The following is a 16,553-nucleotide window of genomic DNA, read 5'->3' as shown; positions in this document are numbered from 1 at the left end:
GTACAATACAGAGAGTAAGAAAAAGCATGACAGAGAGAGAGAGAGAAAATGAGTGTTCCTTCTCTCTCCTGTTACAGCAGTGTTTACGTGTGCAGCTATCAGAGTGTTGCATATTCCCTAGAATAACATGAGCGGAAATGAGCTGTCCCTTCTGAGCAGGCCATGGCTTTATTGGACATTCTTGTTAAACAGCTCACTGTTCTCCCCTTTTTGTGCTTTTGTTTATCTCAGTGGAGATTTCATAGTTCAAAACAGCTGCCTGAAGGAACTGGGAACCGCCAGGAAGGGTTCCTGCAAACACACACACACACACACGCACACGCACACCCACACACACACACACGCACACACACACACACACACACAAAGGCAGAATCTCTCTCGCCTAGAGCGTGCTCAGGACTCATCTTATCTCCCTTACAGAAACAACCTCTTCAATTAGGAAGAGAGGCTGCCCTCATTGTCCAGCTCTGATCATGATGACTGCAGAGGAGCGGCTGAGCTGAGGCAGCCTGACTTGGAGGAGAGACCGTCGTACAAACAAAGAGGAGAACAGGAGGACTAGAGGAAGAAGAGAAGGAGTTCATTTTATTTTCTCCCTGCTGTATCTGTCCCCTTTGTCCATGACTTGTTTTTTCTTTCCTCTGAGTGTGTGTGTGTGTGAGCATGTGTGTGTTCTTACTAACCCCCCATATCTAGCGAGGGATAAAGGCACTAAATACATCCATCCAGCATCAAGTGTATGTGTTGGACAAGGGGCTTGTTTTGACACTCAGCACAGATTGAGAGATGGGAGGCAGACCAGCGAGCATGAGCTGGTTGGTTGAAAAGGGCAGAAGGAAGGGAGGATGAGGGGCGTGAGTACTGGATAGGGGGATGGGAAGAAGGGCAGAACCTCAAATGGAGGTGTGTGATCTTGGCTTCCCAGAGGCAGTCTGCCGAGGGCTGATAGCTGAGGTGTCCTTCTCTTTTTCCACCTCCTCTGCATTACACTGCTAACAGCCTTTCTTCCCCTTCATCCCTCCATCTTTCTCTCCCGAAGGGTCCATGCTGCTTTCTGCTAACTCAGCCCAATGAACTTGTGAGATGGGACGTAATTTCCCACCCACAGTCATGAATAAATCTGTGGATACATTTTGCTGATGATGACAATAATGATGACGATTTACTTTGCTTTTATTACAATAACAGCCTCACACGAGCAGACATTGCCGTGATGGTTGGGGGGGGGGGGGGGGGGTTAAGCATGACACTTTGATGTGATAATAGCTGGTTGAGACTGCGGTCTCTCCCACAGACTGTGGAAAGTCCTGACTGAACATTCGATCACACACACCCTGCACTGGTCTCACCCGCAATGCTACACACACAGAATGTCTCACCCGCTCAGGAAATCTCACCCACACATCTGCACATATGGCCGAACCAGCCATCCATGTTCACCTACTCTTCAATCGTTCCCTCCTCACATGGACATGGAGGGGCATATCTAGAACTCAACCCAAAAGTGCTAATAACAGTGGCAGAACCAGTTTTCCTCCCCAGTCCAAACCCTAACCCTGGCCCGGGTCTGCTCCCATTACAGACTGATCCACACTGGGCCTGGCTGGTACCACCACAGAGAGAGAGGTTTCCCGCCAGTCTGATAGGCAGGCTTGTGTGCTGCTGACTGCTGTAAGTGGTGAGGTACCAGGCTAGCTGGCAGCCGGGCCGGGAGAGCAGGGAGCTGTTAGTGGTTTTGTACTGTGGTGTGTTGGCCAGACGGTGGTTTCTGAAGTGTCATTTCATCTGGTACTTCCCTGCCGATGGAGCAGTTCAACTGCTGTTGAACTGTTGGTACCGGAGGCAACAGCTTCAGTAGGTAGATCTTCCACACAAATGCACACATGCACTCACACATGCATACTTGACTACAATTGTTATTCTTCTCAATGTGAAGACTTCTTTTCATCTGGTGCTCCTCTGACTAACCTCATTACATAGCCTTTCAAAGCGTGCAGTAATAAAGGTCTAACCCAGCATGTATAATCCCAAAGATAACACAGTAATGGCTCCAACTGGAGGCTGACTGAGAGGACGTCCACTTACCACCAGTTGCCACGGTGATTTCACGCAGGAAATGTCCATAAAAGGGAAAATCGAAGGACAGATTGACTCTCTACATGAAAAAAAACACAGAGAAAACGTGGGTCAGAAAAATAACAAAAGAGAGAGAGACAGAGAGAAAGAGAGAGACAGAGAGAGAGAGACAGAGAAAGAAAGAGAGAAACTAAACAAACTTTGTTCTTGGTTAGGGTACAAGTTGAGGTTTAGTCAGACAGAGAATGTGTAATATAAACACTGAGACTGAGAGACAGGTCTGTCTCTCCGGTCCTCCAGGGTGCTGACTATCCATATTTATAACAGGTCAAGTTGTGAATTGTTTTAAGCAAATATAAATCTGCCTGGGTGAAAAACAATGTCAACCTTTCAAAGAAAAGCATTTTCTAACATTCATAAAGAGAAAGAAAAACATGCCATCTTGATGGAATTAAGTTCACAGCTCCAGGAAAGCTACAGTACTGCTACCACCACTTTATTTCTCAGAGATTTTAACCCGTGACTTTAAATACTCAAACGTTCCTGTTGTTTCTAAACAACCGACAGTCATGTACCTGCAAATAAAAATATTACCTATTCTGGTCAATTCTCTATTACGATATATAATGTGAAATAAGTAAAACATTTTGATCTTGAATCACTTTCAGAGCTTTGTTTAGAGTGTATTTATCTGCACAGCTAATAGACAGTCATAAAACAGAAGGGTTAGGTAGAAAATCTAGTTTTAACCGTAAACATGCAGCAATGTGATTCAGGATTAGACCAGCGGGACTAATCATGTGGTATACCACAGGTAATTATCAGGTCTAAACAAGCCATCTCCAGCTTAGTAGCACTACTGCACTTTGATGATGTCGACCTCCGTGGCTTTGCTTGTTTTACGAGCCTGTCAACTTATTGTGTTTTGCGGCTGGTCCTACACACAGGGCACAGAGGACTGCCAGGAACCCTTGATCCTGACCTCAATGTGGGCCTGAGTCCTGGCCACACTGGCTGGGTGTATGCTGGCCAGGCTGGTGAACCTCCAGCTCAGGGCTCAGTAGTCAGGGTTGTTTCTGATGTTTTGTGGGACTGTGGTGAAGCGGCGTCTCCTCTTCTCCTTCAATGCTCCATAGTGGTGGAATGACTTCCCCTATGACCCTCAAGACACTTCCACTGGGCTGCTACTCTTTTGCTTGCGTAGCGTGCAGGCGTAACACTAAGCAGTACATTACTTCTTGTGATTTCTGCAAATGTGTCCTTTTTAAACTTGTATGTATTCGATATCTTGTTGCACTGTCTGGCAAGAGACTGCACCCACGAAATTGATTGATGTTGCACTTACAATGTTGATTTTGCTGCACTGTACTATGCACTTTTGTAATTGAGCTGTTATTGTTGCACTGTAGTTAAGATATTATTAATCTTCAGAGTGCCTGGTAGCTGAGATGTGGGCTGTGGCTAGTAAATACAGACTGTTCCTTGACTCCGACCACCAAAATGCTGTTAAGACTATGCACCTCCGATCCTTGACTTTCTGCTGTACATAAAAGCGCCTTTTGTTAAACGTAGAAAACGCAGCCTAATGTACTCTTACAGCTCCTATACTGCAACTGTAAAGGTTTTGCCTGAATTTTAACCTTAGGAGGAAGGTGCTCATGGAAGAAGAAGGGAGGCACTCCCTATCCCTCCTTGAACCTTCCCAGCACTTTGGTTGTCCGTCTCTCTGCTGAGAGAGGGTGAGTGTGGAGGGGCAGGGGTTGCTGAGAGGGCTGTATTCCCCTCCATCTTATTGATTCTCAGGACACAGCTCCCAGACCCACTCCTTTTATTCTTGTTAGTATCTAAAAGAATTGCTTCACTTTCCGGGGCCTTCTGTGGCAAATAAAGAAAAGATTTTTCCCCACTCTGTATGGTTCAATCAATCATGCCTACTGAGGGTGGAGGGGCAGAATACACAATGTGGAACTCCATTCTGTCTTTCTACCAGTCATTGTTCACTCTGGGAGACACGCCCCCCCTCAGAGGACTGTGCTGCTTCCTGTCCCATAGCGGTGACCTAATGATTATGTGCCTCACTGAGAGGACCTGTTAGTGGGGAGGTAGTGAAGGGAGAGCAAGGGGTTCTGGCAGCTTCTAGCAAGGCAAAGTCATATGCAAACAAAATCAGCAACTAGATGCTACTAGATGTCTTAGATGTGAGATGTATGTGAACACGGATGAGGTGTGTTGCAGTCTTACCGCGGCTTGTCGGTGTGTGTTAGACAGAATCCCATGGATCTTCACCTTCTGCTTGTCCATCTGGTCAATATTTACCCACAAGTCCTTGCTCAAGGGATCCGCAGGTCCATAGCTCTTTGATGTGTAGTAGTTGTGGTCTGTGTCCTCCTGTCAACAAAAAAAACACAAAATAACCCATAACTAGTTCTGTGAGGGAATTGAAAGAGTTCCAGAGAGGCAGAGAGTAAAAAGGAGAGTGAGTACAGACAGTGAACGTAACCTCTGAACTCTGTATGATTTACTTAGATGGAGAGAGACTGAGGGTGGTGGTATATTCTATCAGCTTATGAAGTGACTTTCTCCAGTCTAGCAGGACCATCTTTCTCTCTCCCTGCACTGCTCAGTTCACATCAGACTACATCTCATCTCTCTAAGCACAAACTCTGTCAGAGGCAATTTCCAAGACTAAAGCCAACATTTCCAATACAAGGATTATCATAGACAACATCTCAACAAACCTTAGAGCAGAACATTTTTCCAAACACATTTATATTAAGATTTCTCAATCTAATATCCAAACTGTTGGGAGTAGAGCATTTTTGCCTGCGAGTCGATGTTTACAATTCTGGGTCTCAAGAGGAATAAAAAACACTTAATATTAATATGAGTACGTCTGTGTGCTGTGTGTTTGTGTGTTTTATGCACTTCAAGTAAGCCCTTGTAGGGTTTTTTCTCATAGGCACAGTCAGCATCTCAGAAGCAGCAATGACTACTAAATAAGAAACCATTAAAAACATGCTTCCTGCTTCCTGTTAGGAGAGGGACACGTGCCAGTCATGGGGCTCATATTTCTAGTCTCTGCTATTCCGGTTTTTATTGTCTTTTCCTCTCAGAATTTTCGTCTCATGCTGTTTTTAATTCAGACTCATTTTTAAAGGTTTGAGATGCTGACAGTGGTGAAAAGATGGATGGGTGGATGGATGAATGTAAGTACAGACCTTATACAGTAATCCCAATGATCATGAAGGGATATATTTGTGCACTATGCATAATCTATGCTGCGACAGGACATGGAGGATGTGCACCATAACAAGCAGTCTACTGAAAGCTTGTTCTCTGAAGGAAAATGAGCTCAGACCAAGAAACAACACCAAAATGATGTTGAATCTCCATATTGTTGTTGAATGGTAGATTGTTTTGTTGCCCCAGGAGAGGGGAGATTTTCTAAATCAGAGATAATAGCACCGTACACTGTGGATTTTAATATGACAGGGTGTTGTGACATGCTTGACATGTTTATAACTAGAATTATATATCAAATAGCTACTGTGTAAAACAGAATACATCGTTGATGTCACCATGCACATTCTCATTTTACATCAAGGAAAAATAACTTCATATACGGTCCAAAAGACGATCCATTTAAATACCGGGATTTAGAAGGACTCGTTAGGCGTCTTACAGTCTCAGTGGAATTAGTAAATTATTTAAAACTCTTAATGTAGTCCGGGACTCAGATGACATTGAATCACTTTTGATGAATTGGTAGACCTTGGATGAACATCACCATAGGCCATAAGATAAATCCCAATATTAAAAAGAGCCAGACAAAACTTGTTAGCTAAAGCAGCCACCCCCTATAACAAGTCTGACTCAGCATGTTACTCTAAGTTAAGGAAACGAGAGCTTGTAAAGAGAGTTGACACAACCCCACACCGGCGGATACGTTTCTGGCTAATCAGCACAAGATGTTTGGGCTTATTTGGGGAAAATCTATGGGGGACAGTCCCCTTGTGGAGGTGAGAGGAGGCAAGAGGGCTGGAATCTTCCCAGATGACCCTCCTCTTCCCTGTTGCAGGGTGATCAGGGAGATGTCTGCTGGGAGCCCGAGATTATTGACAGTCAAACAGACTATGGAATGAAAGATTACTTGATGAATGGATGGATGGAAACTGGAAGGGGACAGAGAGAGGTAAGAGGGACTGCAGGTCTGTCAGTCAAATGTGAATGTGCTTCCCAGTCTGTCAGGTCTTTATAGTCTTGAGGGGGAGAGGAAAATACCCTACTGCCAATAACAGTTTGGAACACGCACACACAAAAGCTGAAAACAATTTGATGTCTCTGTACGTTTTAGAATACCGTAGGCGCTAAAAGGAGAAAACACACATGCTGTGTGAATTCAATTCAATTCACGAAACAATCTCAAATTCGCTTTCCAATTTATGTTTGAGACATTTACTCTGGATGCTGCATCAATATTGCATGAGGGTGACACCTCAATATCTCTCTGCCAATGTGTTTTCATTTCTGAATAGATCTGTCATGTCTGGGAGATTCTGCCAAGCAGATTTATTGCCAAGCGCTTGGATGGTGAGTAGCATCTGCAAAAGAGAGGAAAATGTGATGTTCAGAAACATTTGCAAGGCTTTTATTATGGGTGCTGTCAGTGATCCGTTTCTTAACAAACTTCAAAACTTAACAAACCCTTCATTGTAATAGAAAAGTCCTCCAAGGGAGTGCAGTGTCCACAGGTGTGCAGTTTAGCGTGTGTTTACAACACACGAGCCAATGAGATTACCAATATTTTAACCTCTCCCTCAAATGTACAATAGGCGACAAACAGAGCTCAAGAATATGAAATCAAAGTCTGCCAGCGTTCCTGCCAAGCTATCTCTATCTCTTCCCACCCCCACTTGTACACTAAATCAGGCCATGGCCGGAACACACCCGCGCTAAAAGGAAGTCGTAACTCAAGCGTGGCGTTCTCCCATCGGCTGGTTATATCTATGATCCATTATTCATCGCCTGGCTCGTACCCCTGCCTGTTGGTACCATATTGTGATTGGTGGTTCAGCCCAACTACCATGGTGCTGGGCTGATATACTGTATGCTGTGTTTGGCTAGTGACCACACACCAATGCCAGGACCTCTTTGATCCCAGACATGAAACGTGCAGCTAACACACAGAACTGAGGTCAATATGAGAGCTTGAAATGCCGTTTCTGTTTTAAGGATAGCGTACTGCTATCCTGCCTCATGCTTTTTTATGCAAATGTGGACTTTGTAGTGAGAGATATTCACACAAAGAGAGACAAAACAAGAGATGTGGGAAAATGTGATGTCCGAGAGAAAATGCTGGATAAAATCAGATTTTCCTTTTCAGATACAGCAAAGCCTTCACCAACCCTTATAGCTGTGTTTTTCATGGCTGCAGGTCTCACTCCTCCTTTAAACATTTGAACATTCTGGTAGCTTCTAGTACATACCAGAGGACACGCACTAGAGCGTCTCCCAGACATGGCTCTCTGCGAGGAGCACTGATGTACTGAGCAACGAAACCTCAGCTGAGAATCGTGACTCCATCCCGAGATGACTACCCAAGCAATACACTTTGGCTGGAGACAGGCACTTCATTACCTGCCAGTCTGACATATAACACACATCTCTGTTGGGAACGCATCTCTCTATCTCTCGGGAAATCTTTTAATGAACATTATGCACTAATCCCTGAATACAAAAGGAAAATGCTCATTCATATTCACTCATTCTGAATATAAAATAAGTATATGAAAAAACAATAAAAGGAAATGAACGGAAGCAATGAGAATTACCCAACCTACAACAATTTTTCCTCCGTCGTTGTCTCACAGTATACACATGGAGAATGTAATAATGTACTTGCTCCCCTGTGACAGAGAGAAAGAGAGGGGAGATGATGTGTGTGTTGGTGTGTGTGTATTGTACAGACCAGAGCAGGTATCAAATAGCAACACTTCATCACAGATCTCTCCCTCCTGCCTACATCAAAGCTAACTACGCTAACAGAGGCACCAACATGAGAACTGCAGAGCTGTCTCTTTCTGGTTCTCTTTCCCAAGCACACAAATAAAAACCCACTTACTCCTGGTACTAAGAAAAACATGCATCTACAAGCTAACAAATTGTTGTACCAGATAGTACACTTTTGAAGCACCGTGTGCAAAAACCCATTCCGGTAAAAGAAAAGCAGCTTTGTGTTCCTTGAGGGTCTAGAAGGTTGTTTATAGTTTTATGTAGACGTCTTTATAGGACTGGCCTTCACGTGTGTAGTTTCTCAGCAGGATGACAGAAACCTCTAATCAACATCAATATATCCTAGAGGAGTTATGTGTTTGTTTACATGCTATCTTTGGCAAAGGTGTGAGGAATTCAACATGTCAAGGCATCCTCTGAACCCAACTCAGGCTCCAGTAAATGCATCTACAACACAAAAGGCCTTGCCACTGCTACCACAAAGTACGATCATGACGATAAGCTCACACACACTTACGCAACAGTTAGAAGACTTCATCAGGACCACGGTGCCATGGTTTTTTGATCCTGGATCCTGGGAAACGTTCCAGTAACTCATACCGCTGGGCGTCACAGAGTCTGCTCTTGTATGCATGTTTGTTATGATCTCAAAGTTGATTAAGATAGAGAAGAGTTGGGACACTGCCGTTCTGGCAGCAGCTAGCCCAAACACGGTAGCTAGTCTAGGTTGTGTGAACAGAGAGGCCGACACAGATATATGTGGGTGCTGGACGGCTAACGTGTGGCACATGCCAGTTTGGGAGGGGGCCAAAACGGAACTGCAGTTAGGCAATGATGCAGCCTTCGCTCATTGGTGAGCCAAGAGTTCCGTCTTCTGTCACTTTACCCTCTTGATCCAACATTCATCCCCTTCTTCTCACTACCTGGCATCCGCTCCCATCTTACCTTTCTTCTTCAACCCCACTCCCTTCCACCAACCCCTCCACCACCCTCCTCCTTCCTCTCTACACCCTTCTCAGCCTCGCAGCGAACAGACATTCATTAGAGTTACATCCAGGTGCTGGGTTGGAGGTGTCAGTTTGCCATCTCATCAGATCTCACCCATAGCTCTGAGGACGCGAGTGTGATGTCAGAGGCATCAGAAAGCCGCTAGGCGGCCATGTTAGAACGAGGAGGGTGGACAAGACAGTCAGGTTGATAGAGGGGGGCATAGGCCACTGCCAGGAAAAAATAATAGGGCATTTCGCGCTATAAGCCTCAGTATCCCACACAACAAAAACAAATGAGCTCGGGATAAAATCATATTGAAAAGAAGGGAGAAGGATGCATGTGCCTGTGTGTTGTGTGTGTGTTGTGTGTGTGATGTGTGTAATCAAAGCATCCTTCACCAGCAACAAAGCTGCAAACCTAGGATGATTACAAGGCAAAGGGAGACTTAACAAGCTGTCTGGCCACCTCGGCCGCCATCATTACCACACAGCGCCATGAGCGTCAGGCTCAGTATAATAACAGCAGACCCTGGGCACGGCCTTTCAATCACATGGACAAGCCCAGCAGTTAATCTGTCCTGGATCTGTTGGCCTTTTGACTTGGAGGGTGTTCATTTCCTGGCCCTGAATGTGTCCCTGTCTAAAAGTGTAAGAGTGTGTGTGAATGAGTGTGTGTGTGTTTTTTCAATCTCTTTTTGGAGGATTTTTAATGTGATTCTGTCTCCCGGTCCATGGGTAAATGAGTGCCTAGGAGGTTCACTCCTAATTTGACACTCATAAATCCTGGATAAACCCTCTAGTCCTGTTTCTTATTATCCACACCTACAGAGCTCTGTTCTGGAGAAATATGTACTCCTCAGAAAGTTTCTGGAGGAATCTTCACTCCTCAACAAGTTTCTGGAGAGAGCAATGTTTCTCACGGATGTTCTGGAGAGATCTCCACTCCATAAAGAGGTTCTGGAGAGATCTGCGCTTCTCAAATAGGTTCTGAAGCAAGATAAATCTCTCTCTAGATGACATTAAGGCGATGGGCTAAAGTATACCCTACCTCTATCTGGGAGCTGTTGTCTGTTTCTTGGGCTGAGAGCAGACCAGGGAAGGCATCTGGCAGATCCAGGTCTTGGTCCGGCTCGGGGTCCTGGTCCTGGTCCTGGCTGGCCCTGTTACTGTCCATGTTGCGTGGTTCTGGGGATAGCCACCTCCGCCACCTGTGGCTGTAAAGCTTCACGTCCACTGCCACATCCTTGTCCGCCAGCGACAGCCCCTGCACATAGTCATAGGAGACCCCTAGGAAGCACAGAAAGGATGATTAGGGGTCTGTCACTATTTACTAACCTGTAGAGCAGTTTACTGACTTACAACTTAGTTTCCATGGACATAGAGTAGATACATTACATCATCAGGATGTGATGTTGAATTACTTCTAGTTAGGACACCCCAAACAGGAAATCAATATGCCGGGATTAAACTCACATTCCGGTGAGAACAATAAGTATTTTTAGTGGTGCAACATCACTGCACAATCAATGTGATTCACCAGCCAATGCATCCTTAACTGTTCAACTCTGTTTAGGTAGACCAATTGACATCAGGATCATTTGGGCTGCTGTATTGTTGTTCCCCAGTGAGAGATTGTACTCTAGTAATTACAGGAAACAATCTTTCACAGTCAATAAGGCAGTGGTCCAGATATGGAAGCTGCCTTGGGTGGGGCCATTAATCTGCTGATTAACTCATAATTTACCATTAGAGGAACAACTCTCGCACCCTTGGAGATAAATATCCCTTTGGCTTAAACAGGTGGCTGTTTTAGTAGTTTTCACACACCCACAAACACAAACACACACACACACCAACATCAGTGGTTGTCCCCTTTGCTCGTCCCGGTCTTCAAGATGAAAAGTTGGTGACCAATAATGAGACACCGCTTTATTTGAATAAAAAGCAGACAGCTGACTGACAGCTTGGTAATGAGCAGTCCTTGTGTTGTTACAGGGTAGAGTGAGAATGAGGAAGACCCTCACAACAGACACAGCCCCACTGGTAATGCTCTTTATTCTACATCTATAGGAAGACCTCCAGGACCCCTCTTCCTGAGGGGACCCCCTGGTTCCCAGACTCATAGTCCCCGGACTCTAACCCTGCATGATGTGATCCTTGGGGCTGACAGTGAACAACCATCCATGTCATCTCAGCTATGCTAATGCAGCTGGCTTGTACACAACACTGTGTTTGTCAGCTTTCTTTCTTCTATGGTAGAAGACCAGTGCCTGGGTTTTAATTAAGAGCGGGCTTTGTCTCCGTCAAGCTTTCTTGTACTCTTGTTCATTACCCCTCTGCTCTCCCTCCTTCCATCTTACAATCTTTCTTTCCCTCTCTTCCTCTCACTTGCTTTCTCACCTACAGCCGCCCAATCTCTCTCTGGACACGGCTCAGTGTTCCTTAGGAGACAGGCGGGACTCGGAAGGGAGGGAGGGAGGAGGTGAGACTGAAAGGGAGGGGAGGGGAGAAGGAGGATGTGAGAATGGAGTAGAGGGATTTAACATGCTAATGCGCCCAAAGTGGAAGCTGACAGATTCACTTTATAATGAGTATCTGCGGAGCAAACAGCACTGAGACCAGTCCCTGCACAGAGAGAACACACACACACACGCAGAGAATGCTCAATGATCTCACACAGAATGTGCTTCTGGGTGCAAGTACATTTACATAAGAGCCAAAGAGCACAGGACAAAACATAAAACAAGTGTACATCTCTGGCTCAGAGATTTTTTAACCATTTCGTCTGAGAAGGACATCATCAAGATAACATAATAAATATCCAAACATGCCAACACATATGGCTCACTCTTCTCTGAAGTGCCAACCCCAGTGTCAGGCCCTCTTATTAGGCAGTCAGAGCAGACAGCTCTGTTTAAAGGACATACTGCTGTGGTAGGCGGCTTATTACTATGCAGATCCCAATCTTGTTGTTGTTAGGGTGTCTTACACAGCTCCTGAAGCCAAGCATTTATTTAAGTCTTTCTCTTTTTTTTCTCTCCCCATCTCTCTTCCCTTCTTGCCTCATCAACTTCTGGTCATTAGTTGAGTTATGTGTATCAGGTCACTGCAGCCTTGGATGGTTTGCATCAGCCACAGTACATTTCCTTCCATGGGGAACCTGGATTTCCAATCTCCCGTTCCACTCCAAATTATACATTTGCTGTTATCCCAACACATAAGTTAGAGAGTAGTCAAAACCAGGACATTTCAAGATACACCACGGCTGGTAAAAAGCAAAGACTTTGAAAGCTAGTGCTTTTCCCAGCATTGCTATGTGAATGGCCATGATGAGTCAACAATTTTAAAGCTGCACCTGCGTTGGGGACTCTGTCTTTCTCCTGTCACTGTAGGTCACCTCTCTGATTCAGGAAGAATGAACCCTCTCACTGTCCGGGGGGATTCTAAGCTCTTTGTGAAGTGCACTGTGCAGAGACCCCTGAGGAACACCTAAATCAGGCTCCAAGCAGGACGGGGCTTCTCCCTGCATGTGTGTGTTCCCTTGCTTTTGTGTGAGAGGAAATCTCCCCCCCCCCCCCCCACCCGGTTCCCCCCTTCTCTCCCTCTGAATACCCAGCATGCCTTCTCACTGACTTTACCCCCTGGCCACTCCGCTCGCTCGACCCATGCCTGTCCGTGCCACAAAGCCCACGGCTGCAGCAGGACTGTAACCTGCACACACTTAGACCTTGTAGGGACACTGAGAAGTTTGTGACATCACAAATTAAAGGTGCAGACTGCACCCCTTCCTTATCCTTTCTCTCACTCTGTAGTCAGGGGTTTGGAACCTCTTTTCTCTGGCTGTGTACCTGACTCAATGCCCCTGACAGGCCACTTCCGCACATCAGGTCCACACTAGAGAATACTGGTATGTGTGTGTATTATAGCTGGGTTGTTGTGCTACAGTGTGTATGTTTGTCTGCTTCCATACAAGTTTGAGAGAGTCTGGTCATGCTTTGAGGTAGGATGAGGCTGGAGCGAAGTCTTTCTGGCACAGAGGGTTTGCTGCGGTCGTCTGCACAACCTCCTCACTCCTTGCTCCCTGGCTGACACAGGGGACTTTCTCACCCTCCATAGAAAGCTGTTTCATCAGAGGGCCAGAGCCCCTGCCAAGCACCCAGGAGAGTGGAGGCACCTCTCTCACTGGGGCCAAGAGGGGCCAACAAGGGCTAACCATGGCCCCTGACTGCCATGAAAGGGAGAAACACACAGTACTGCAGCTGTAGCCCCTAGGGTTGAACAGATTCCTGGCCCTGAGATAGAGCCAACCGTGCTCTTTGGTGCTACTCAGGTGACACTATGATTCTCTGTGTGAGGTAGCCGGCACAAATGTGATATCACATCCTCCAAAGACAGAAAAATGGATCGGGAGAATTATAGGATGCCTGATTAGACATACACAATTACGGAGTGCCGGAATATTTTTCACAGATCCTACAAAACACTAAATTGCTGTTCTTTCTCATCAGTCTGAGTTGTTTTCATCGTTAGCACTGATTCAGGGGGAGGGGCAATCCTGGTTGAATTCTGCAGCTGGGAGCCTGGGAAATGTCAGCAAATAACTCAGCCCTGAGCACCACTTTAAATGCACAGCAACAGAAGATGATGTGGAAAGCAAATGGCACCACTAAACAACCTTCCTACTCTCTCCGTTCTCTCTTCCCTCTTTCCCCTCTCTCTTGTTTAATGGCTGCGTGCTCTGTAGGGGAGCCATCACTACATCACATGCCAGGGGTTATCAAAGCCCAGCTGACTTATTATTGTTAACTAATCTCCGGTAAAAGTGTAAACTTTGCCTCTATGGTAGAGGTCAAAGACGGACAGGGAGAGCAACTGTATTAGGAGAGAGTGTTGACAGAGAGTCAGTGAAAGAAATAAAAATAATTCAGTGCTTTACAAGAGCTCCACTGTATATGTCCAAGGGAAGGTGGAGTGAGGGTGAGAAGAAAGTGTTGCAGAACTTTCACAGGATGAAAGTTCTTCTGTAAGTTTGGGCCCTGTCCTGTCCTGCTACTCCTACAGGGATTCACGTGTGTGTGGAGACTCAGGGTATTGATTCACAGGGAGCAATGCTTCAGACTAACAGATCGATAAAATACAGCACGCAAACTAACATGGCGACCACACAACAAGCAACACAATGTTACAGGGTAGAAGGACCTATTACAGTAACACACATGAGTAATTAAGGAACACAGAGTGATTGATTGCCTTGTTGTCTAGTTGAGAGTAGTTAAAAGAAAGACACCAGTCATCTAATATGGTCGACCCTGCGTATGAGAGAAGACCTCAGATTGTATTTGATGTTGGCCAGATGACTCCAACAGACAAAGTGCTCTCTCTCCTCTCTCTCTGTTTTCTCTGTCTCTCTCTCATCCAAGCGGAAATTGATCCCTCAGGGCCTATGGGGTCATCCAAGTGCAAGGGCAGGGGGAGTGAGCCCTGAGGGTGAGAGGAAGGGTGGGCGAGGGGAAACGGAGACTGGAGAACCCTCTCAGGGTGTTTAGCCACCACACACCTCCCAGGTGTGAGACAGCTTGGCCAACCTGGAGACTGAGAATGATGTGTTACTAAAGAGTTTCCAGCTGCTGCCAGGATCGGCTCTCAGATCACCTGTGAGATGACAGACGAGGCAGGAGATCTATGGCAGCGCAGTGAGAGGCTGACTGCAGGTCTGCTAACAGCTCTCTTCCTGTTCGATCTGAGGTGATACGGCGACCAGGCTGGGACTGCTGTGCAATGAATGAAACAAGCACCATGAATCAAGTCAATAACGTTACTTTGGCCCACTGTGAGAAATCAGTTGGATAATTCTAGCATCAGCCCTCTGAAAGGATAATCCATTCTTATTGGTGCTTTATTAAACACGTAAATGCTGTGTTGCAGACTGATACTGCAGGCTAACATTAAACATATATGGAGGCCCAACCGTCTCTTTAGGAGAACCTCCCAAACGTAGAGGAACTATCATTAACAGGAAGAAAGTGTGCCTCTCCAGCCTGCTCCAGCACGCTCCTCTGCCGCGGCTGTCTGCAGTAAAATCCAGGCTGTTATTATAGTTCCAGGTGAACTCAATGACACCACTAGAGGAGAGACAGCACCTGTCCAGACGAGACAGACAGAACACAGGGTTGTGGGCCACTGATCGATGCAAACACACACAGACACACACACACAAACACATGCACATGCAGAACGCACTCGTGTTGTATATCCCTGTGGAAGGAGTTTAGGGTATTACTGGGGATGTTCTGGCTGCAGTCTTCACTGTACTGTCAAAACAGTGTAGGCCAGGGATATAACACACTCCAACAGAATGAAAATCAACCTCCCTCCCTCCCTCAATCCCTCAATCCCTCAATCCCCTTCACTCTCCCTCCTTCTCCCTGCCCATCCCTAGTATTGCTAGCTGTCATGCTCCACACGATTACTCTAGACATTGTATTTAGCCAACAATTAGTCCTATCTCTCCAAATGAAGGCAAGCAAGACTGTGTATCCCTGGCATCTGCAGATGTACGAGCCAAGACTGCAAACAGGGAAATGCAAATGGTTGCTTCTGGTCGTCGACAATTTGTCCTTTTCTATGTCACGTTAACCCAAAAGGACACATTTGCACTTTGTATTTTCCAATATGTAGACAAATTCAACACGCTGGTGGTACATTACACACAAGATGATTCATCGGCCCCGAATACCTTGCCTCTTGGAAGAAGGAAGTAAGACAGTTATGTTTGCCATCCTCTGACACGTTTGCAGCTGTCCTGTTACCCCCCCTCCCTCCCCCAAGAAAATGAGGTGTGAAAAAGGGCCATAAATAAAAAACAATCTTCTTTGCTTTCAAAGTGTTAATTACATTCTACATGGGAGCCAGAGGAAGGGAAGGGGAGGGGTGGTAATTAGATAGAGACTAATGTTGTGTTCACGCTCTGCCCTCGAGAAACCCTGACCAGATGAAGAGAGATGGGGAGAGAGGGATGTACAGATGAGTAGGGGAGGGGAGAGTGGAGAAGAAAGAGGAGACAAGACAGAAGAGAGAGAGGAGAAAGAATTAATTCCATGTCCAGATTACAGTGAATCTCCGTAAAATGTATCTAAACATTTACATCGACACACTTCAACTGTCTAAAAGCTGAGTCAATTTAGACTTGGCCTTGTAAAAAGTGAATTTTCCACTTTTCTTTGACAAACATGTCAAAAACACAACACAAACAATCAACAAAAACCTACATTTGTGGTCCTTAATCTCAAGCACATGATAAACGGACAAAAACACAGGGACTCAAGCCCGGGGAGAAACCACAGAGCGTCTTCTGTCCCCAGACGGCTCTCTGGATGTCATCATCACTTTATAAGCTGGTGACACAGGACACCCAAGAAGGAAGATAGAGTTGGATAACAAAGACAAAGTATGTGGTGCAGTGCTCTGCACTGG

At 45.8% G+C, this 16,553-nt stretch overlaps 1 protein-coding gene across 1 annotated transcript in view; it reads right to left on the bottom strand.

The window, feature by feature from the left end:
* The window catches only part of plxdc2b (plexin domain containing 2b), a 55,860-nt gene that overhangs the window by 22,692 nt on the left and 16,615 nt on the right, over window positions 1–16,553 (bottom strand). The window contains exons 2-4 of the mRNA XM_084702546.1: window positions 10,129–10,367; window positions 4,321–4,467; window positions 2,089–2,158 (exon numbers count right to left, since the gene is read on the bottom strand). Of these exons, the coding sequence (XP_084558672.1) occupies window positions 2,089–2,158; window positions 4,321–4,467; window positions 10,129–10,367 (456 nt within the window). The remainder of the gene's footprint in view (window positions 1–2,088; window positions 2,159–4,320; window positions 4,468–10,128; window positions 10,368–16,553) is intronic.

The sequence above is a fragment of the Hypomesus nipponensis genome, chromosome 8, assembly GCF_054491055.1.
Source record: "Hypomesus nipponensis isolate SF chromosome 8, ASM5449105v1, whole genome shotgun sequence".
Lineage (NCBI taxonomy): Eukaryota > Metazoa > Chordata > Actinopteri > Osmeriformes > Osmeridae > Hypomesus > Hypomesus nipponensis.
Note: the sequence above shows the minus strand (reverse complement) of the source record. Positions and strands in the feature narration are given on the sequence as shown.